Below are 22,185 nucleotides of genomic sequence, written 5' to 3'. Positions count from 1 at the left end.
CCTCTGCGCCCTCGGGGCCACCCTCCTGCCACTCTGTCACCCTTGCAAAAACACCGCCCGCGGTCACGCCGCCCCCCTCCTGGCGCGCGCCACAGCCGCCCGCAGGTCGCTGGCCGTCCCGCCGCCCACCGACAACCCCCCCTCCACTCCTCCACGCGCGCACGCACTCCCGCCCCGCGCCCCCCGGGGGCAGCGCCACGCACGCAGCACCGCCACCACCTCCCTCCAACCCGCCCCCCCCCTCCCCGCTTCCACCCCGAACCCGTCCGGAGCCCCCCAGCTGGAGTCCGCCCGCGGGCCAGGGTCGCACGCGCGCGGTGACGCCCGCACGCGTGCCCAGAGTCCCCTCGCGGCACCACTTGCACCCCTCGGCGGCCCGCGGGCTCACTGCCCCCCGCCTCGGCGCCGCGCGCCCCCTGCGCCCGTCCGCCGCCCGCGCCGCCCGCCGGCCTCCCGCGCCCGCTGCCCTCCCCCGATCGCGCGCGCGGGGGCGGCGGCCGGTACCTGGGTGAGGCAGTACGGGGAGTACATAGCTGAGCGCCCGGGCAGGAGCGCGGCGGCCGGCCGCGGCGAGGGGAGGCCCGGCAGGCGGCGGCCGCGCTCGGCTCCGGGCTCCGGCTCCGGCTCCGGCTCGGCGGCTCCGGCCTCCGCCGCGCAGCGCCCGCCCGGCCCGCGCGGCCCCCGCGCTCGGCCCGGAGCCGCTCCGCGCTCTCCGCTCGCAGACTCGGCCCCGCCGGCTCCCGGGGCCGCCGCCGCCGCCGCTGCCTCTCGCGTCCGCCGCCGCCGCCGCCGCTGCCGCCGCCGCCGCCGCCGCCGCCGCCGCTGCCGCCGCCGCGCGTCTACTCCATAACGCCGCCGCTCGGCCGGTCACCCTCGCCCGCGCCGCCGCCGCCGCCGCCGCCGCCGCCGCCGCCGCCGCCGCGCTGTGAAAGTGAAAGTTTAGACAAAGTTTGGAAGCGGCGGCGCACTCCGGGGAGAGGGAGCGGGCGGGCGGGCGGCGCGGGCGGGAGGAGGGGCGCGGGGAGGGGCGGGGAGGGCGGGAGCGGCGGCCTGCGCGCTCTCTCTTTCTCTCTCTCTGTCTCACACGCACACGCACACATTTCGCTCAGGACATCACACCCATGCGCGCCTGCCTGCAGACCCACACACGCGCTCCTGCATGCACACACACACACACACACATGCATGCCTGCAGGCACAGCCACAGGGCCGGTCCCACACGTGCTGGCCTGCGTCCTAGCACAGACACCCCGACCTACAGAGGGTAGCCAAGCTCAGAGCCACGACACATGCCACTTCTTCCACGGTCCGAGGACAAAGCACACACCCTGACACATGTACCACTTACCGAGGTGAAGGCGCGCTCTCTCTCTCTCACACACACACATCCATGCTGATGCACACACACACGTTGACACACATGTGATCCCATAGCCACACCCTGACTCACTCCAGACCCCCCAGCTCTTGTACAAACACATGGACAGTTGTAGCAACCCACTCCAGCACTTGGAATGGTGCCATGACATCACACGAACCCACTGTCACACCAACCCACGCCATCCACATGGGCCAAACAACACAAAGAGACACACAATGTCAGCGATAGAAGCAACAATGGCCCGGGCCAGCGTTGTGGCGTAGCAGGTACAGCCACTGACTGAAACAGCAGCATCCCATACGGATGCCGGTTCAAGCACCGGCTGCTCCACTTCCAATCCAGCTCCCTGCTAAGGGGCCTGGGAAAGCAGTGGAAGATGGCCCAAGTGCTTGGGCCCCTGCACCCATGTGGGAGACCTGAAAGAAGCTCCTGGCTCCTGGCTTCAGCATGGTCTGGCCCGGCCCCAGCCTTTGAGGACATTTGGGAAGTGAACCATTGGATAGAAGATATCTCTCTCTCTCTCTCTCTCTAATACTGCCTTTCAGATAAATTTTAAAATCACATTTAAAATCACTCAATCGGGGCCAGCGCTGTGGTGCAGTAGGTTAATCCTCCACCTGTGACACCGGCATCCCATATGGGCGCTGGTTCTAGTCCCGGCTGCTCCTCTTCCAATCCAGCTCTCTGCTGTGGCCTGGGAAAGCAGTAGAAGATAGCCTAAGTGCTTGGGCCCCTGCACCTGTGTGGGATACCCTGAAGAGGCTCCTGGCTCCTGGCTTTGGATTGGCACAGCTCCAGCCATTGCAGACATTTGGGGAGTGAACCAGCGGGCAGAAGACCTTTCTCTCTGTTTCTCCCTCTCACTGTCTGTAACTCTACCTCTCAAATGAATAAACAAAAAATAAAATCTTTAAAAAATAATAAAATTAATCAATCTTAGAAAAGAAAGCAACATGAACTGTCACAACACAAGGGCACATACATCACACCCTGTTGCTCGGATGTAGCCCAGGCCTTGGACACATTGACAGGTGAGCCTGGTATTCCGTCAGCTGACAGTTCTGCATGTGGGTGTCACACACATAGCACACAGGCTGTGCTCATGACCCCCACCCCTATATACACACTTGCCCATAGTCCTGTGGATGGACGCACAGAAATATAGCAGGCGACACAGAGCCCGGCTGTTAGGGACAGACAAGGGCAAGGAGGCCTGGGATATGTGAACATACATACTGAGGTGGGGTTCTGCCCACTCCGGCAGGCCCCTGGCTCCCCACTTCCAGAGCAGAAAGGAATGGAGGGGGATAGGGGCCAGCGCTGCGGTGTAGCAGGTAAAGCCGCCACCTGCAGCGCCAGCATCCCATATATGGGCGCTGGTTTGAGTCCTGGCTGCTCCACATCCATGACCCAGCACCCTGATGATGCACTTGGGAAAAGCAGCAGAGGATGGCCCAAGTCCTTGGGCCCCTGTGCCCGCGTGGGAGACCCAGAAGAAGCTCCTGGCTCCTGGCTTCAGTCTGGCCCAGCCCCAGCCGTTATGGCCATCAGGGGGAGTGAACCAGTGGATGGAAGACCTCTTTTAACCTGCTATGATGCAACGCCAGTCCCTAATATCAATCTTAAAGAGAGAGAGAGAGAGAGAGAGAGAGAGAGAGAGAGAGAGAGAGAGAGAGAAAAGAATGGGGTGAGGGAAGGCAGGTGCTGGGGGAACAGGGGCAGAGGTGCCCTGAGGCGACCCCAGGATAGGCAGAACGGTGGTACCTGTGGCCCCTCCAGGTGGGTCCTCCTTACTGCCAATGAAGCCAGCATCTTCTTGCCCCCCACAGCCAGACAGCTGGAGACGTTCTGGGCTATGAATGACCTTTTGTAGGGAGTGTTGGTGCCCAGGTGTGCAAGTGCGTGCATGTGTGTGTGTGCAGGCCCTGCTGTGTGGAAGCTACTAAGACCATGCCCAGCGGGTTCCTGAAAGCTCGCACCACCCCCAGTGGTGCACGTGTTCGTGTGTCTACATGTCCCTAAGGGAGGGGAACAGTAGCAGTGAGTGACCCTGGGACATCAGCATCCTGTAATCAGAGCACCAGTTCAGTCCCGGCTGCTCGGCTTCCGATCCAGCTCCCTGCTGATGCACCTGGGAGAGCAGCAGAGGATGGGCCCTGCACCCACGGGGGAGACCAGGGTGGAGTTCCAGGCTTTGGGCACCTGCTATTGTGGCCATTTGGGGAGCAAGCCAGCAGCTGAAAGATCTCTCTCTCTCTCTCTCTCTCTCTATCTCTATCTCTATCTCTATCTCTATCTCTATCTCTATCTCTATTTCTCTCTCTCAATACATACCTTACAGGCATGTGCTCCTGGTCACAGTACCTCATTGAGGCAGAGTGACAGCACCCTCTGGAGACACCCAAGAGCTGCAGGCCAGTATATGAACAGGAGTGTTTCTGGGTGGTTGGCCCGATGCGTAGTGGCGCTGCATGCTGGGGACCGTGAGTCAGACAAGAGTGCCTGCCGGGCCCTGCGCCTAGTCCCAGGAATGGGACAAAAGGCCCTGCCTTGGGGTGGGGGGAGGTGGCATGGGGAGGTGCTGGATCTGCACCGGAAGTGCTGGGTGAGTGTGTGTGAGCCAGCCCTCGGGGTCTTTTGGTCACAAGGTGTCCGTGGGTATGTGTCAGAGAGAGAGAGAGAGAGAGAGAGAGAGAGAGCGCATGGGCATCCACCCACACAGGGATTCTGTGGCTGGGCCATGGGCTCCCCGTGATCAGGGCCTCTGTGGCATTAACTCCCCAGTGTCACCTGGTGTGCGGGTGGTCCCTGTGGGCCTGGGGCAGGAATGATGAGGAAATGCATGTAGCTGAGCGCAGGTGCAAAGCAGAGGGCTTGAGGACCAGGGGCTGGGGCTCTGTGGCTGTGCCAGGGCTGTGGGTCTGTGTGTGTGTGTGTGTGTGTGGCAGGGAGGTGGTCTCTGTGTGCCTGTGTTAGGTATGTGTGTGTGTTACCCTGTGTCAGTGTCTCTGTGTGTGTATGTATGTGTGAGACCATGTTAGGCTGTGACTAGGGTGTGTGTGTGTGTGTGCGCCAGGGAGAGGGGTCTCTGTGTGTCTGTATTGGGTATGTGTGTTAACCTGTGCCAGTATGTGTGTGTGTGTCCATGTTAGGGTGTGTAACTAGGATGTGTGTGTATGTGTGTATGTGCCAGGGAGGGGGTCTCCGTGTCTTTGTATTGAGTATGCATGTGTGTTAACCTATGTGTGTGTGTGTCCATGTTAGGGTATGTGACTAGGATATGTGTGTGTGTGTGCCAGGGAGAGGGGGTCTCTGTGTGTCTGTATTGGGTATGTATGTTAACCTGTTAGCCTGTGTGTGTGTGTCCATGTTAGGGTATGTGACTAGGATGTGTGTGTGTGCACACCAGGGAGGGGGGTCTCTGTGTCTCTGTATTGGGTATGTGTGTGTGTTAACCTATGTGTGTGTGCACACCATGGAGGGGTCTCTGTGTCTCTGTTGGATATGTGTGTTAACCTGTGCCAGTGCACATGTGTGTGCATGTGCGTGTGTGTGTCCATGTTAGGATATGTGACTACAATGTGTGTGTGTGTGTGTGCCAGGAGGGGGTCTCTGTCTCTGTATTGGGTATGTGTGTGTTAACCTATGTGTGTGTGTATGTGCACACCAGGGAGGGGTCTCTGTGTCTCTGTTGGATATGTGTGTTAACCTGTGCCAGTGCACATGTGTGTGTGCGTGTGTGTGTGTCCATGTTAGGATATGTGACTAAGATGTGTGTGTGTGTGTCCATGTTAGGATATGTGACTACGATGTGTGTGTGTGTGTGTGCCAGGAGGGGGTCTCTGCCTCTGTATTGGGTATGTGTGTGTGTTAACCTATGTGTGTGTGTGTATGTGCACACCAGGGAGGGGTCTCTGTGTCTCTGTTGGATATGTGTGTTAACCTGTGCCAGTGTGCGTGTGTGTGCGTGTGTGTCCATGTTAGGCTATATGACTAGGATGTGTGTGTGTGCTCCAAGAAGGGGACCTTTGTGTGTCTGTATTGGGTATGTGTGTGCGTTAACCTGTACCTGTGTGTGTGTGTGCCAGGGAGGCGGTCTCTGTGTATGTGTGTTGGCTCTGCTGGGTGCGTGCCTGTGTGTGCCAGCCCATGTGTGTTTGTGATTAGGGGTGTGCACATGCACGTGTGTGCAGGGAGGGCGTCTCCGTGTATGCGGGTTGTGTGTGTGTGTGCAGGGAGGGCGTCTCCGTGTATGCGGGTTGTGTGTGTGTGTGCAGGGAGGGCGTCTCCGTGTATGCGGGTTGTGTGTGTGTGTGCAGGGAGGGCGTCTCCGTGTATGCGGGTTGTGTGTGTGTGCACGCACCAGTGCGTGTGTGAGTAGGGGATGTGTGCGTGCCTCCGTGCGGTGCATGTGGGCGGGGGTCTCTGCGAGCCCGCAGCTGTGTCTGGGGTAGATGAGACCCTCACTCCCAGTTTGGGGCCTCCGTCCCTGGATCCGGGGCCTCCCCTTCTTTTGCGCCTGCAGCCGCAAGACCTCAGCACAGGGAATCGATACGTCCTTAAAAATTCAAGGGCTCCTCGTAAACAGAAACTTTTAACACCGTTTAAAGTTTCAGGGCTGCACGGCTGCCTCCGCACCACAGCACCACAGCGCGCGGGGGGGCGGGGCCAACGTGGGCGTGGGGGAGGGGCGGCGAGGGGCGGGGCGCTACGTGGGGCTGTGGGCGGGGCCGGGGCTGGAGGAGGCTGGGGACCTGGATGGCTCCCTAAAGGTGGGAGGTAGGTAGGGGGGCCCCCCCGGATTGGGAAGAGAACTACAGGAGGCTGGGCTGTGTGCAAAGGGGTCTGGCGCCTCTGAGGCCCCCCCCCTCCAAGACGCCAGGGTGTCTGGGGGACGGTGCTGGGGACAGGCGCACCCAGGAGGCGGTTTAAGGGGGAGTGGGGGTGGAAGGGGGCTGCCGAAAAGAGCAGCCGCGTTTGGAGGGGAGTGGGCCTGTGGGGGGGGCTCCCGAGGTGAAGGGACACTGGGGCAGGGTCTCCCGCCCCAAGGTGATGGGTTGGAGTGGGAGCTGGGAACCGAATCCCGAGGAGGGTGGGTGGTGGGGGCTGGGCCTGGGGGTCTTCATGGTGCTGGATTTGAAGGTGCCTTGAGACCCAGGTAGACCGCCACCCCACCCAGCCCCACCCCAGCTCCTACCGTCCCCACCTACCAGCCTGCAGACCCCCACCCCGACCCCCATGCCCTGACAAGCTGTATCAATCCGGACCTGACTGTGCTAGCCCCAAATCCAGACCCACTTAACACAACCACACCCTTAACACACACACAACACTTTGTCCTTAAAACACAACACAACACCCACCCTTCACTCACAAAGCACTTGTCCTACACACAACACAGGCGTCTTACACACACACGAAAACCATACTGCACTCTTATCCAAAACTCCACCCTCCACACACACAAAAACCCAGCATTCACACATAGACGTGCAAAACCTGCACTTAACACACAGAGTCGTACTACACACAGACCACTAATCCATACTTCACTGTTATTAACAAGACCATCCCCCCCACACCCATCCTTAGTTCATCCTTAACTCACATACAACATCCTTAGCTCACACACACACCCATCCTTAGTTCACACACACACATCCTTAGCTCACACACACACCCATCCTTAACTCACACACAACATCCTTAGCTCTCACACACACACATCCTTAGCTTATACACACACACCCATCCTTAGCTCACACTCACACACACACATCCTTAGCTCACAAACATACCCATTCTTAGTTGCACACACACATCCTTAGCTCGCACACACACACCCATCCTTAACTCACACACAACATCCTTAGTTACACTCACCCATCCTTAGCTCACACACACACCCATCCTTAGCTCACACTCACACACACACATCCTTAGCTCACACACACACACATCCTTAGCTCACACACACACATCCTTAGCTCACACACACACCCATCCTTAGCTCACACACAACCATCCTTAGCTTATACACACACACACCCATCCTTAGCTCACACACACATCCTTAGCTCACACACACACATCCTTAGCTCACACACACACCCATCCTTAGCTCACACACACTCACAACCATCCTTAGCTCACACACACACATCCTTAGCTCACACACACACATCCTTAGCTCACACACACTCACAACCATCCTTAGCTCACACACATCCTTAGCTCACACACACACATCCTTAGCTCACACACCCATCCTTAGCTCACACACACACCTATCCTTAGCTCACACACCCCCATCCTTAGCTCACACACACACATCCTTAGCTCACACACACATCCTTAGCTCACACACACCCATGCTTAGCTCACACACACACCTATCCTTAGCTCACACACCCCCATCCTTAGCTCACACACACACACATCCTTAGCTCACACACACCCATGCTTAGCTCACACACATACCCATCCTTAGCTCACACACACACCCATCCTTAGCTCACACGCACCCATCCTTAGCTCACACACACTCACAACCATCCTTAGCTCACACACACACATCCTTAGCTCACACATACACGTCCTTAGCTCACACACACACCCATCCTTAGCTCACACACACCCATGCTTAGCTCACACACACTCCCATCCTTAGCTCACACACACCCATGCTTAGCTCACACACATACCCATTCTTAGCTCACACACACACCCATCCTTAGCTCACACACACACCCATCCTTAGCTCACACACACACCTATCCTTAGCTCACATGCACCCATCCTTAGCTCACACACACTCACAACCATCCTTAGCTCACACACACACATCCTTAGCTCACACACACCCATCCTTAGCTCACACACACACCTATCCTTAGCTCACACTCACACACACCCATCCTTAGCTCACACACACTCACAACCATCCTTAGCTCACACACACATCCTTAGCTCACACACACCCATCCTTAGCTCACACACACACCCATCCTTAGCTCACACACAACCATCCTTAGCTTATACACACACACACCCATCCTTAGCTCACACACACATCCTTAGCTCACACACACCCATCCTTAGCTCACACACACACCCATCCTTAGCTCACACACACTCACAACCATCCTTAGCTCACACACACACATCCTTAGCTCACACACACACATCCTTAGCTCACACACACTCACAACCATCCTTAGCTCACACACATCCTTAGCTCACACACACACATCCTTAGCTCACACACACCCATCCTTAGCTCACACACCCCCATCCTTAGCTCACACACACACATCCTTAGCTCACACACACATCCTTAGCTCACACACACACATCCTTAGCTCACACACACCCATGCTTAGCTCACACACACACATCCTTAGCTCACACACACCCATCCTTAGCTCACACACACATCCTTAGCTCACACACACACCTATCCTTAGCTCACACACACCCATCCTTAGCTCACACACACACACCCTTAGCTCACACACACTCACAACCATCCTTAGCTCACACACACACCCATCCTTAGCTCACACACCCCCATCCTTAGCTCACACACACACCCATCCTTAGTTCACACACACACATCCTTAGCTCACACACACCCATGCTTAACTCACACACATACCCATTCTTAGCTCATACACACACCTATCCTTAGCTCACACACACATCCTTAGCTCACACACACACATCCTTAGCTCACACACACACACACCCATCCTTAGCTCACACACACCCCCATCCTTAGCTCACACACACCCATGCTTAGCTCACACACACTCACAACCATCCTTAGCTCACACACACACATCCTTAGCTCACTGACACATCCTTAGCTCACACACACACACCCATCCTTAGCTCACACACACAACCATTCTTAGCTTATACACACTCACAACCATCCTTAGCTCACACAAACAACAGCCATTTTCCTCTCCTACAAACAACATCCATCCCTCACACACAACATCCCTCTTTGTCTCAGGTAACATGCTCGCACCACAACACAACACTTCTCATGGACACACACACACCCTGTCTTCCTGGGATTCGCATGCACACAGACATCCATCCACCCATGCTCACACAGCCGAGATACCCACCTTCCTAGTCATGCAGTCACTCCTCCACACCCGAGACGCCCCCGGTACTCCCAGCTGCCAGCAGGGAGCACTGTTATAGGAGTCAGGGGGAACTGCTGTCAAGACCACCCTGACTCCCCTAAGCAGCCCAGGTCTTGGGGCACACCTGGCCTTCGAGAAATCACGCAAGTGCTGCTGCCAGGAGGCTGGGCACAGCTGGGCTGCCACAGCTGGAATGCCCCACATTCCTTCCTGCCTGGGCTGCCCACCTGGTTGTGGCTGGCAGCAGGTGTGTTTTTCCCATGCAGGTGTGTGGGGTGGAGGGAGAAGGGAGGGAGAAGGATTGGGAAGCAAGCCCATGGTACTCCCTGGCCAGGATGCTGGGGGGTAGGGAAGGGCTGAACATCTGGGCTCTGGTACCTTAGGGCTGGGGCCATGGAAGGAGAGGTAGGAGGTGCTGGATTGAAGGGCTGTTGGGCAGCTGGGCAGGTTTCTCGGGGGGGGAGGGGGGAAGCAGCAGACATCTGGCTTATGGAATAAGCCGGGTGTCAGGCTGTAGGTGCTGTGGGCTGGGGGAAAAGGGTGCTCTAAGCCCCCTCAGGGCAGAATAGGGCCCCCCATTCTCCAGGAAGGCCTGGTGCCCCACCCCCACCCAGCCTGATGGGCATGCTCTGTGCCCTATCCTGGAGTCCTTGCTTTGGTCCTATGCGTCTTCCTTCTTCCCTCCACCCCCAGGCTGGGAGCTTTGAGGTAGTGCTGAGCCTGGGGACTCAGATCCTCACCCCAAGACAGACCTGATGGAACCCGCACGACCACACTCACACTCACAACCAGTCACAAAGCCCCCCGGAAATGCAGACCCCTGCCGCCGGTGCCTCCTCCTCTTCCTCCTCCTCCTCCCCCTCTTCTGTAGGATCCTATAACAGTCAGAATCCCACAGAGATACAGGGTCACTCGGCCATCCAGAGTGACACACACACAATCACACAATCACACACACACGTCACACACAAAGACCTTCCCCGCACGCAAGCACGCACACCGGCCCAGGCAGCTTCCCGGGGCTAATGGTGTCAGAGACCAAGGAAAGGGAAGGAGTTGGGGAAATGTTTCATTTGCAGCCGGCAGGGCCTAAGACCTTCCCCGCCCTGGAAACCTGGCCCAGGCTACTGAATGGGGCCTCTGTGTGCTGCCTCGGGGGCCCGCCAGTAGTGCTGGTTCAGCTGCCCCAGGGTGTGGGGATCCCCTGGGGGGGGGGTGAGGCCGGCCTCACAAGATCCCTGACTGATCCACGTGTGCTGGGGCCTGGGGGCCCCCGGGGGGCCACCCAGCCACTGACCAGGGTCCCCTTCAACAGAGGCCACACACCACCTCTGGCTGGTCCCAGCTGCTCGGAGAAAGTACTCATTCCAACCCAGCCAGTGGAGGGAAAGACAGAGGGATGAAGATGTGCTACTGGCTCAGATGTGTGCTCCCCAGGGGCCTCTCTGCAACCTAAGGATTCGGGGTGCAGTCCTAGGCATCTTATACAACCACCCCCCTAAGCCGCACATGGAAGCAGGCACTATGTTGCACTCAACCACATGTACAAATACTACCTGTGCAGGTGGCACACGCGCGCACACACACACAGAGTCCGACATGCTGGACACCCCCCCCAGGTGGCACCAGGCACACCCCGGGGGCCATACCGAGTCACCGCTACCTTGCTTCATCACAAAGTGGGGAAGTAGCTCGTGACCCCCCGCGTCCTCAAGTCCCTGCCCGTCCCCAAGGTCTGCCATCCACCCAGCGGCTCCAACACCACGACAGCCCCCTCACTGTCGTGGTCGCCACGCGTCCCGGCGCGAAGTCCCCGCGCGAGCACACACTCACATGTCACCCACACTGCGACGCACAGCGTCCCTCACTCCCCCGGACAGAGCTATGGCGAAGCAGTGGGTGACAGCACCAACGTTTACAAGGACATCCTGTCACACAACAGGCGCTCTCCCCAGTGGCCTGTCACAACATTGAGACAGCCCCTTCGCTATCCCAACAAGCAGCCAGGCATGCTGACACGGTCCCCAGGATTGTCCCTGGGACCCCCGCGCCCCCCCCCCCAGCCTCCAAGTCTTGCAAACAAGCACAAAGCCAGGCCCACACCACTTTCCTCTCTCTCTGCAGTTGGTGCAAGTAGAACAGGAAAGGGGGGCTAATGGACGCGCAGCTGTTGGCAGTGGGTGCCAGCCCCCCCACCTCATGAATATTCATCAGCTGGGGCTCTCCTGAACCTGTAGGGAGTGGGAGGTCCCAGGCAGCTGTGCACCCCTTCTGTGCCAGGAGGTTCTCAGGTGGGGAGGCAGCAGGGTGGGGGTGGAGGGTGGCTCGGCCAGGACCCGCAGCCCTTGGAACCCATCCCCAGCTGCTCACGTGTGAGGTTGTGAACACACACACAGGCACACAGACAACAACCAACACACACACAACTTACCCAACAACGTGCAGCCTGCAAATGCACCCAACAATACGGCAACAACATGAGCACCCCCCATCTCACACACACACACACACACACATACACACGGTGCACACACACACTGTCACAATGGCATGCAGATACACACATTTCCAAACACAGGCACCTACAGCCACACCCGCATACAACCAAGTAGCTCTGGCAAAACGCACACGGACCCATGCATTTGCACCATTATCTAGTCTCCCTGTGGAGTTCCCTTCCATTGCAAACCCACAAACACACAACCATCCCCAAAGAGCACCCCCCTCCTCTCTGTCTGCACTCCCCCCCAAACACATACACTCTGTGATCTCCCTCTGTCCACACTTTGCAGACGGGGAAACTAAGGCACTGAGCACCACCCCACCACCCCGCCTTTCCTTCCCGACTGGGGGCAGCGGCTGCGGCCGGGCGCCCCCTGCTGGCCGGGACCCTGCAGGTGCGCTAGGGCGGGCACGCGCCTGACGTAACCATGGCATCCTCTTGGCACGCGCGGCCCGCGCGGGGAGGGCGGGGCGGGCGCGTTGCCATGGCGCCGGCGCGCCGCGTGAATGGGGCATTGTTCACCGCGGCGCCCGGCCCCCGGGCTGTCCCAGACCCACCCGGAGCCGTGGGGAGGGGACGGAGATGGGGAGACGCAGAGACAAGAAGAGCCCAAGAGGAGACGCAGAGAGATGGCACAAGCGAGAAAAAGCAAGGCAAAGATGGACAGACGAGGCCAAGGACGGGCAGAACCCGGGACCGGGGGGGGGGGGGCAGAGGAAGGGCTGAGACCCTTAGAGCCCCCACTGCCCCCCGGGGTTGTACCTGGCCGTGGGCCCGGCGCCCCAGGTAAAGACAGAGACAACGCGGAAAAGTAGCAACAGGCCCCACCATGGAGACACAGTGAGACCCCGGGGACAATGCGACAGACAAGAAACCAGGTCCCTGCTCCGAGGGTCTCTGGACCCACCCACCCCAGTCCCCATCCACCATCCTGACTCCTAACAAGGCTCAACCACACGGAGACGCAACCTCTGCCGGGGACCCTGCGCCCTAACTCTCCGGATGTCCTCAGCACAGACTCAGCCCCCCCGCAGACGCCAGAGGGGACACTTTGCCCCTAGGGCCAGGTCACACCTGTGGATACACTCAGAGACCCAGGAACAGCTTGTGGGCATAGGCCCCTTGCGCTCTGCTCCAGTGCTGGGTTCTATGAGGGTGCAGGTTGGAGCCACCAGACACCAACGCCCCAGTGGAGATGAAGACAAACAGGGGAGAGGCAGATAAAGCCCGATCCCCTAGCCCCCTCAAAAGGCCAATTCAAACTGGCCTGTGTCTGAGGCAGCTGGGCCCAAACCTGGACCAAGGGCGGCCCCTGGTGGCTACATGTGGTCTCCGCAGCCACCTGCCTGGGAGAGATGAGCGCTCCCACTTCGAACTCTCTGAAGAGAGGGGTACAAGCGGTGGGCCTCGCTGGTCACACAGAGCCCCCATCCCGGAGCCCAGAAGTGGGAACCCGGATTGCAGCGTGCAGTCCAGATCCCAGATCCCAGAATTCCAATGATACCCAGATGGAGACTCTAGACCCAAGAATTTGGAAGGCCAGGTCCAAGAAATCGTGCTCCAACATTTTAGACCGCCCCTCCCCCCACGATTCAGAACTAGAAACCTGGGACAGGTATTTTGGCCTAGTGATTAATATGCCCGTTGGGACACCCACATCTTATATCAGTGCATGGGTTCAAGTTCTGTCTCTATTCCAGCTTCCTGCTACTGTAGCAAGTGGTGGCCCAAGCACTTGGGCTCCTCCAACCCATGTGGGAGATCCAGATGGAGTTCCAGGTTCCTGGCTTTGGGCTGGCCCAGCCCTGGCTATTGCAGGCATTTGGGGAGTGAACCAGCAGATGAAAGATCTCTCTCTCTCTCTCTCTCTCTCTCTCCCCCTCCCTCTCCCTCTCCCTCTCCCTCTCCCTCTCCCTCCAGATAGCTGTGATGGGGAAGGGGGCAGAGGCAAGACACAAGGGCAAGAGGAGGAGCCTGGAGTGACCCGCACAGCCACACCCTATGATACACACCAGCCCCCCCAAAAGCCCCAGAACCACCATCGGCTCCTCTCCCAGCGGGTAGTCACAAGCTCATCTGAGCACCCACACAGTCGCCCACGACGTCACTTGGTCGCTGTCGCAGGCAGAAGTGAGGCTGCAGGGGTGTGTGTGTGTGTGTGTGTATGCACTCCCACGCACGCGCACACACACACTCCCCCGAGCACCACCAGGCTCCATGCCTTGGCAACCCCTCAACCCCTGGGAATGGGGCCCCAGGGATGGGGCCCGCCATGCACCACCGCCCCCCACCCTGTGCCCGCCCCAGCTCTCTTCTGCCTGGCCGGCTGGCAAGCTCTAATACAGATGCCAAATTCGTAATTGTAACTGAGGGTGACAGGGTCACCTTGAGCCCCAGATGCTCGCGCGGTGACAGATGGCGTTGGCAAACCTGATTAGCAGCCCCCGTGCCAGTTGCCTGTGGCACCTGCAGCCCGGCCCCTCCCCCACTCCCCCGGCTCTCATTACCCACCCATTTGCTGGGCCTGGGGCGCCAGGGGTGGGGCTGGCAGTGCCCGGGAGGGGGCAGCAGGGACTCTGGGGGCCCAACCCTGGCACTAAGGTTCCCAGCTGGCTCCCCTGGCTGGCAGGAGGTGGGCACAGCTGATCGGCGGTGGGGGTAGGGAGTGGGAGAAGCAGGCGGCTCATGCCCGACAAAGAAGGGGGTGCCCGGGGGTTGGACACTGCCTGGGGTTGGCATTGAACCCCGGACACAGGAACAGAGTACGCTCCTGCCACTCTCCACCCCAGGGTGTCTCATCTTTGTTTCTTCCAGGGTCCTCTAAGCAGAGCGCTGGGAGTGACCAGCCTTGCCCGTTCCCAGCCCTCTGCGCAGGCCGGCAGGGTCACAGGTCGCTGGCCCATCTGTTTCCTGGGGTCCCCTCTGCCTGTTCCCCTCACCTGCAGCCTTCCTTCCTGAATCAGGAAGAGAGTTGAATGGGGGTGGGGGTGTGCTTGGCTGGCTCCCCATCCCCTCCCCCCCACCGTGCGAGCGTGCGCCCCAACCGTCCCCTCGCCCCCCCGGCCCGCACCAAGCCCCCACGCTCCAGGGGGCATTTGGAGAGAAAGCTGCCTGTGCCACATGTCCCCACTTCTGTGCCAGACAGGCCCATCTGCCATCCAGAGCCAGGCTGCCCCCGCCTGCTCCAGCCCCTGTGCCCCAGCTGGGAACGGCCGCAGCTCACCCACTCTCCAGGAACAAGCACACACACACACACACACAGAGCAGGGCTGGGCCAAGCCTTAGAAGTCCTGGGGTGGGCGTGGGGCTGTGTCCAGTCAACTCAGTCAACACCCAGGCCAGCAGCCACTAGCTGGGAACCTCCACCTGTCCCCAACACCTGGACCTGCCTTGGTTTTATTATTTATTTATTTATTTATTGGGGCATATCCCTAGAATGAGGTCACGGCCACATTTCCTGGTCAGGGTGGGGCCATCCGTCCTCCTTGAACTTGGGAAAGTGTCATCGTCTTGGTCCCCCCAACCCATGCCCCCCCGCCCCTCCCACACCCTCCCGAGAAAGAGTTCAGCCTAGTGGTTAAACCTGGCCACCGCCTAGGGGGCGGGAGTTGTGATGCCTCTGGGCAGGAGCGGGGGGTGCCCCCATTCCGGGTCAATGTGTCTGGGCTGGAGCTCTCCTCTGCCCACCCCCCTTGGAGTGCGGCCAAGCCAGCTCCCCGCGCATGCGCAGGGAGAGCAGCAGGTGATGGCTCAAGTGTTTGGGCCCCTGCACCCACGTGGGAGACCTGGATGGAAGTTCCAGGCTCCTGGCTTCCGGCTGACCCAGCCCTGGCTGTTGCAGGCATTTGGGGGAGGGAACCAGTGGACAGAAGTGTTCTCTTTCTTTCTCTCTCTCTTTCAAGGAATTCATTAAAAAGAACTAGAATGCAGCTTCTAGAACCCAGAACCTAGATTCCAAGAGAACATCTTGCAAAATCTAGAGCCAGCTGGCCCTCTGCGTAACCCATCCAGAGCCAGGCAGTTGTGATGGGTGAGGGGCGGAGCCAACCAAAGGGGCAAGAGAAAGACCCTCTCTCATTGGGCTGCTGTGAGGGCTATGCAAATGAGCACCTGTCCCTCAGTGAGCAGCGCTAAGACTATTCTCAGTTCAACCCCACGGCCGGCTGGGGCTGGGGGCTGTGTCCAGGGGAGCAGGGGAGGGGGTGCACTCTGGGAACATGGCTGCGTGTCCCTGCATCCCTTGGTCTCTTGACATCCCTCCCCTCCCCCGCGCAGTCATTGCAGGTCCCACCACCACCCCAAGGTGTTGTGGGTTTCAAGCCTTGGGGCTGCACCGACAGCTGTCGATCAGCACGGTGGACGTCTTCACTCGCCGCGGGAACGCTCGGCCGCGGCCCCCTCGACACCACAGCACCACGGGTGCCCGCCGCTGGCGGGCGGGTTCGCAGCCATTGCAGAGGGCGAGCGAGGCGGGGTCTGAGCCGGGCACGTAGAGTGAGGCGCAACGGCCAAAGCAGATGCGATTGTGCACGCGGGCGGTGGAGCAGCCGGGCCGGGACAGCACCTGTGGGTGGGGGTGGGGCAGAAGAAGGGACACACAGGTCAGGGCCATCTAGCTGGAGAGAGCTGGGAGCTGGGGTCAGGATCATATGTCCTGGATTCAAATCCTGCTTCGGATTGTGGCGCAGTGGGTTAACCTGCTTCCTGCATCCCATATGAGTGCTGGCTGGAGTCCCAGCTGCTCCACTTCTAAAATAAGTTTCCTGTGAATGCGCCTGAGAGGCAGTGGAAGATGGTCCAAGGGCTTGGGGCCCAGCCACCCACGTGGGAGACCCGGATGGAGCTCCTGGCTCCTGGCTTTGGGCTGGAACCACCCTGGCTCTTGCAGCCATTTGGGGAGTGAACCAACAGATGGAAGCCCTCTCTCTCTTTGTGTGTGTGTGTGTCTGCCTTTCAAATAAATGAAATGTAAAACACAAGCAAAGAGGAGCACAGGAAATCTGGCTGGAGGACGAGCACGTGGTGGCAAGAGGCCCGGTCTGTGCAAAGGCCCTGGGGCAGCCAGGACGTTGGTTTGTCTCAAGAAAGGCAAGGCGGCTGGTGGCGGAATGGAATCCGGGCGGGATCCCTGGGCTGGGGCCAGGAGGCGGGCTGCTCTCGGGCACCCTCTGGTGGCTGAACGGAGAACAGACACGCTGGGCGCCCGCGGGAAGGGACGCGTGGGAAGAGTTGGATGGCCCCTTGGAGCAGCGTGGAGAGTTAGGCTCAGACACAGGTGGGGCATGCGAGAGCCTTGCAGCTGGATCTGCCTGGGGCTGGACCCACGCTGAGATCCAGGCCTCCCCCGTGCCCCCTACTCACCTGCGTGAAGGGCACAGCCTTACACACCTCCTGGGTCACCTCCTGCGGGTCGAGGGGCAGAGGCACGGGGGCGGCGGTCACTTCCGGCGCCCCCTGCAGCCCGCCCACCCCCAGCCTTCCGATTTTCTGCAAACTCAGGAAGATCTTCCAGCTGCCAAGGGCTGGAGCTGGCACCGCCGGGGCCGGTACCCCTCCCACCGCAGCCTGGGTCTGATTGGTCACAGCCCAGAGCGGAGGCGGGGACACCTGGGGTCTGGGTTTGCCCCAAGCCAGGGGCAGCCGGGCACTGCTGAGCAGGCCCAGGAGTGCGATCAGCCGGCGAGGGAACATCTGTCTGTCTGTCCGTCTGGGAATGGGCTCAGGGAGCTTGAGCAGCCGACCCTGCTGTCTGGGGAGTGGCGCCCGAGCCCCCTGCACCTGCTTTTAATCCCTCGTCCCCACCCCGCCCCCACCTCCCTGGGCAGCGCACTACAAGAGGAGGGAGGGGGTAAGCAAACAAACTTGCTGAGTTCCCACATCCCTTCTCAGCCCGGTCGGGCACACAGGGGCTGGGCCTGGGCTGGGTGGGCTCTGGGGACCAGAAAAAAAAAAATGCTAGAAGCAGAGTCAGAGGCAAGGGGCCGGCATTGTGTGCTACCTTCCCATACGGACGCTGGTTCGAGTCCTGGCTGCTCCACTTCCGATCCAGCTCTCTGCTGTGGCCTGGGAAAGCAGTAGAAGATGGCCCAAGCGCTTGGGCCCCTGCACTTATGTGGAAGACCCAGATGGAGCTCCTGGCTCCCAGTGAACTGGATCTGTCTCTCTCTTTCTCTGCTTCTCAAAAAATTTTAAAGAGAAATCTACTTTGACACAGAAATGTGGGAAACCCGGGGAGCTTTTTATATTTTTTTTCAATATCCATTTTCCATAAACTTTACAAAGACCCCTCGTTTGCAAGGATTTCAAACACTTTTTGCACTTCAAATAAACTTCTAAAAATTTATTTAAAGTGAGAACTACACACACACACACACACACGCACGAGAGAGACGGAGAGAATCTCCCATCTGCTGGTGCCCACCCCAGATGGATGCACACTGGCCAGGGCTGGGCCAGGCTGAAGCCAGGAGCTTGGATCTTCCGGCAGGGGGTTTTGTCCCCAGGGTGGTCAGGGAAGGCCTCCTGGAGGAGGTGACATTTTCGCAGAGACCCGGGATGCCATTGAGAGTGGTGGGAACCGCCTGCAGGGGGTGGAGGTTGGAGCCGCTTGGGAACACACAAAGTGCAGGAGAGCCCCGGGGGGGCTCCGCGCCCTGGCACCTCCACGGCGTGCATCTCGCACCCAGGTGAGGAGGCGGGAGTCCGTCGGAGCCGTGAGAAGCGGCGGGGCCGGCTCTTCCCGCGCCCGCATCCCCGGGAAGCTGCGCCTGCTGGCGGCCGCGCGCGCCCTCTGGCGGCGGCTCCCGGGATGGCGCCTGCCTCCCAGCTCCCTGCGCATGCGCACTCCGGAGCAGGTGCCGGCTCAAGTGCTTGAGTCCCTGCCTCCCCCCATGCGGGAGACCCCCGTGGAGTCCCCAGCTCTTGGCTTCAGCCTGGCCCAGCCCTGGATATTGCAGGCATTTGGGGGCCATAACCAAGTGGCGCGGAGCTGTCTGTCTCTGTCTCTCTGCCTTTCAAATAAATAGGTAAATAAATAATAGTTTTTTTTTAAAAGACCCCCCTGCCACACAAGTATTACAATTATTTTCTTGTAAACACTTATCTATGAGTGTACTGAAAAAGCTTATGGGGTGGGCTGCCGCTGTGGTGGAGCTGGTTAAGCCGCCACCTGCAAACGTAGCATCCCAATGGGCGCTGGTTCGAGTCCAGGCTGCTCCACTTCCTATCCAGTTCCCTGCTATGGCCTGGGAAAGCAGTGGAAGATGGCCCAAGTGCTTGGGCCCCTGCACCTTCGTGGGAGACCTGGAAGAAGCTCCTAGGTGGCTGTTGCAGGCACTTGGGGAGTGAACCAGCAGACTTAAGATCTCTCTCTCTCTCATATGAAAATACAACACAATTCTCCCCCAAGAAACATAAAGAAATAGCCCAGAGAGGCGGGAAGGCTCAATCAGGGGAAGACAGGCGGGATTAAACTCTTTCTGGGGTGGGCGTTGCGGCACAGGGGGTTAGGCTGCTGCCTGGGGCGCCCATACCCCATGTCAGAGTGCCAGCTCCCTGCTATGGCCTGGGAAGACAGTGGAGGATGGCCCAAGTCCTTGGGTCCCTGCCAGGCATGGGGGAGACCCGGATGGAGCTCCTGGCTTCAGCCTGGCCCATCTCCAGACACTGCAGCCATCAGGGGAGTGACCCAGCAGATGGAAGACCTCTCTCTGCTCTGCCTCTCTGTACCTCTGCCTTTCAAATAGATCAATAAATATTTTTTAAAAGCAATCAATTAAAATAAATAAAAGAAATGGTAAATAAAATAAAAATAAAAATTAAATAATTAAAAATAAATATCAACCAAAATATGAATCAAAATCAATATATTAATTGAAATAAAATAAATATTAAATTTTAATTAAAATTAAAATACATTAAATTTTAATTAATTAAAACTAAAATACATTAATTAAAGTGTATTGCAATTTAATTGATTAAAAAATAAAATAAATGTCACTAATTGCATCAACTATTAATTGAGTGAAATAACCATCAATACATGTTCTAATGGTAAAGTACGGAATAAATTATAAAATAAACTGAATATGTAAAATTGGGATGGGATTGCCCTCCGCCCCGCGCTCAGGCAGCGCCGCGGCCACCCCGGCCGGCCCGCGAGGACCCCGCGCGGCCAAGATGGCGGCGCCCGTTCGGCAGGTGCGCGGCCTGCTCGGCCTGGCGGCGCCTCTGGCCCCGGGCGCTCGGGGCTACCGGGCGCCGCCGCCGCCGCGCCGCTCGTCGCAGCCGTGGTGGCCGGACCCGGAGGACCCGCGGACCCCGCGCTGGCAGCTGGGGCCGCGCCACGCCGCCAAGCAGTTCGCGCGCCATGGCGCCGCCTCCGGGGTGGCCCCCGGGTCGTTGTGGCCTTCGCGGGAGCAGCTGCGCGAGCTGGAGGCCGAGGAGAAGGAATGGTACCCGAGCCTGGCGAGCATGCAGGCGTCGCTGCGTGAGCAGCAGCTGGCCGAGGCGCAGCGGCGGCGGGAGAGGTGCGTGTGGGCGGGCGGGCGCGGGGCAGGGCGGCGAGCTGGGCTCCAGGCCCCGCGCACGGCGTGGGCTCTGCGTGCTGTGGACCGAGTTCGTGTTGTCTTTCGTGACCGCGTCTTTTTTTTTTTTTAAGAAAGTGGCTTATTTATTTGAAAGGGAGAGAGCGAGCGCTTCTATCCACGGGTTCACTCCCCGGACGGCCAGGGCTGGGCCAGGCCAAAGCCGGGAGCTCCATCCGGGTCTCCCACGTGGGTGCAGGGGCCCAAGGACCTGGGCCATCTGCTGCTGCTTTCCCAGGCCAGAGCAGGGAGCTGGATCGGAAGTGGAGCAGCCGGCACGCGAACCCGCGCCCCTATGGGATGCTGGTGTCACAAGTGGCGGCTTTACCCGCCCACCCGGAACCCCTCCGTGAGCCAGTCTTTAACCGAGCCTGTACTGTGTGCAAGGCCCTGTTTCGAGGTGCCTGGGGACACAGCAGGGAAGGAGATGGATTTCAGATCGTGACAGAGGAGTGTTAGGAAAGATCAGACAGCGCCAAAAGTGGGGCCGCTCTGCGGTGGCGAGGTTTAAAGAGGTCTTGGGGAGATGGCCAGGAGGGAGTCTCCTAATAGAGGAAACGGCTGGTGCAAAGGCCCTGGGGTTGGGTGGTGCCTTAAGGGGACAGTCAGGTCAGTGTGGCTGGGCTGGTGTGTGACATGAAGGCAGAGAGAGCGCTTCAGGGGAGTGGGGACAAGCCCAGGGCTGTCAGGACGACGCCCGTTTTCCGGCTGTGTCCCCGGTGTTGAACCTTGTCTGCCCCGAGGAGTGGCTAGGAGGTGGAGTCCTGTGTCCAGGGGTCGCCTTGCTGACTGGCACCTACACCGTCACAGGACTCGGGACACACACACCCCAGCCTGGAACTGTAGCTGTGGTCCCGCGTGGAGGTGTGCGGTTACCCAGGGCGGTGGCCGCGGGCTGCCGGTGATCATAGGCCACGTCGGCCTGACTCCCAAGCAGCCCCAAGTCCACGGACAAGTTTCTGTCTCCCTTCCTCTGCCGGCGTCCTCACTCGTCCCCCCACTGCTCTGGCCGCGGGCGGGGATCTCTGGCCCTCACCTGCGCGCCCTCTCCCCCGGCCCGGCAGGGAGCAGCTCATCGCGGAGCGCATGGCCAGGATGCCCCAGATGATCGAGGACTGGCGGCGGCAGCAGCGGGAGCGCTGGGAGAAGGCGCAGGCCGACAAGGAGCGGCGCGCGCGGCTGCAGGCCGAGGCCCAGGAGCGCCTGGGCTACCACGTGGACCCCAGGAGCGCCCGCTTCCAGGAGCTGCTGCAGGACCTCGAGAAACAGCAGCGCAAGCGCCTCAAGGAGGAGAGGCAAAGACAGAAGAAGGAGGCGCGGGCGGCCGCCATGGCCGCGGCCCCGGCCGCCTCTGCCTCCGCGGCTCCCGGCCCCTTTCCTCAATAAAGCCTGCTGCCCGGCAGCCCCTAAAAACCCAGCGCTCGCTCTGTCTGGTCTCACCCCAACCCGGCGCGGGGCTCTGCTCAGAGGGACCCCAGGCCTTGCCGGTTACAGGCTTCGGGGGGGGGGGCCGGCAGGGGGGGGCGACGCAGCGGGCAAGAGTGGAGCAGATGGCAG

At 59.4% G+C, this 22,185-nt stretch overlaps 3 protein-coding genes across 5 annotated transcripts in view; 1 reads left to right on the top strand and 2 right to left on the bottom strand.

Moving 5' to 3' along the window:
* The window catches only part of NFIX (nuclear factor I X), an 82,796-nt gene extending 82,206 nt beyond the window's left edge, over nucleotides 1–590 (bottom strand). For all 3 annotated transcript variants that reach the window (XM_062178861.1, XM_062178862.1, XM_062178864.1), the window contains exon 1: nucleotides 505–590. In XM_062178861.1, the coding sequence (XP_062034845.1) occupies nucleotides 505–531 (27 nt within the window). In that variant the 5' untranslated portion in view covers nucleotides 532–590. The remainder of the gene's footprint in view (nucleotides 1–504) is intronic.
* Nucleotides 591–15,619: 15,029 nt separating this feature from the next.
* On the bottom strand, nucleotides 15,620–18,881 carry DAND5 (DAN domain BMP antagonist family member 5). Its single transcript, XM_062178478.1, has 3 exons — nucleotides 18,726–18,881; nucleotides 17,405–17,614; nucleotides 15,620–16,607 (listed from the first exon to the last, which is right to left on the bottom strand). The coding sequence occupies exons 1-3, from the start codon at nucleotides 18,879–18,881 to the stop codon at nucleotides 16,359–16,361; spliced, it is 615 nt and encodes a 204-aa protein (XP_062034462.1). The 3' UTR covers nucleotides 15,620–16,358.
* A 1,340-nt stretch (nucleotides 18,882–20,221) lies between these two features.
* On the top strand, nucleotides 20,222–22,045 carry GADD45GIP1 (GADD45G interacting protein 1). Its single transcript, XM_062178436.1, has 2 exons — nucleotides 20,222–20,571; nucleotides 21,693–22,045. Exons 1-2 carry the CDS (start codon nucleotides 20,222–20,224, stop codon nucleotides 22,012–22,014), a joined length of 672 nt encoding a protein of 223 aa, XP_062034420.1. The 3' UTR covers nucleotides 22,015–22,045.
* Nucleotides 22,046–22,185: the final 140 nt, after the last annotated feature.

The sequence above is a fragment of the Lepus europaeus genome, chromosome 20, assembly GCF_033115175.1.
Source record: "Lepus europaeus isolate LE1 chromosome 20, mLepTim1.pri, whole genome shotgun sequence".
Classification (NCBI taxonomy): Eukaryota; Metazoa; Chordata; class Mammalia; order Lagomorpha; family Leporidae; genus Lepus; species Lepus europaeus.
This window is presented reverse-complemented; position numbering and strand designations above follow the sequence as displayed.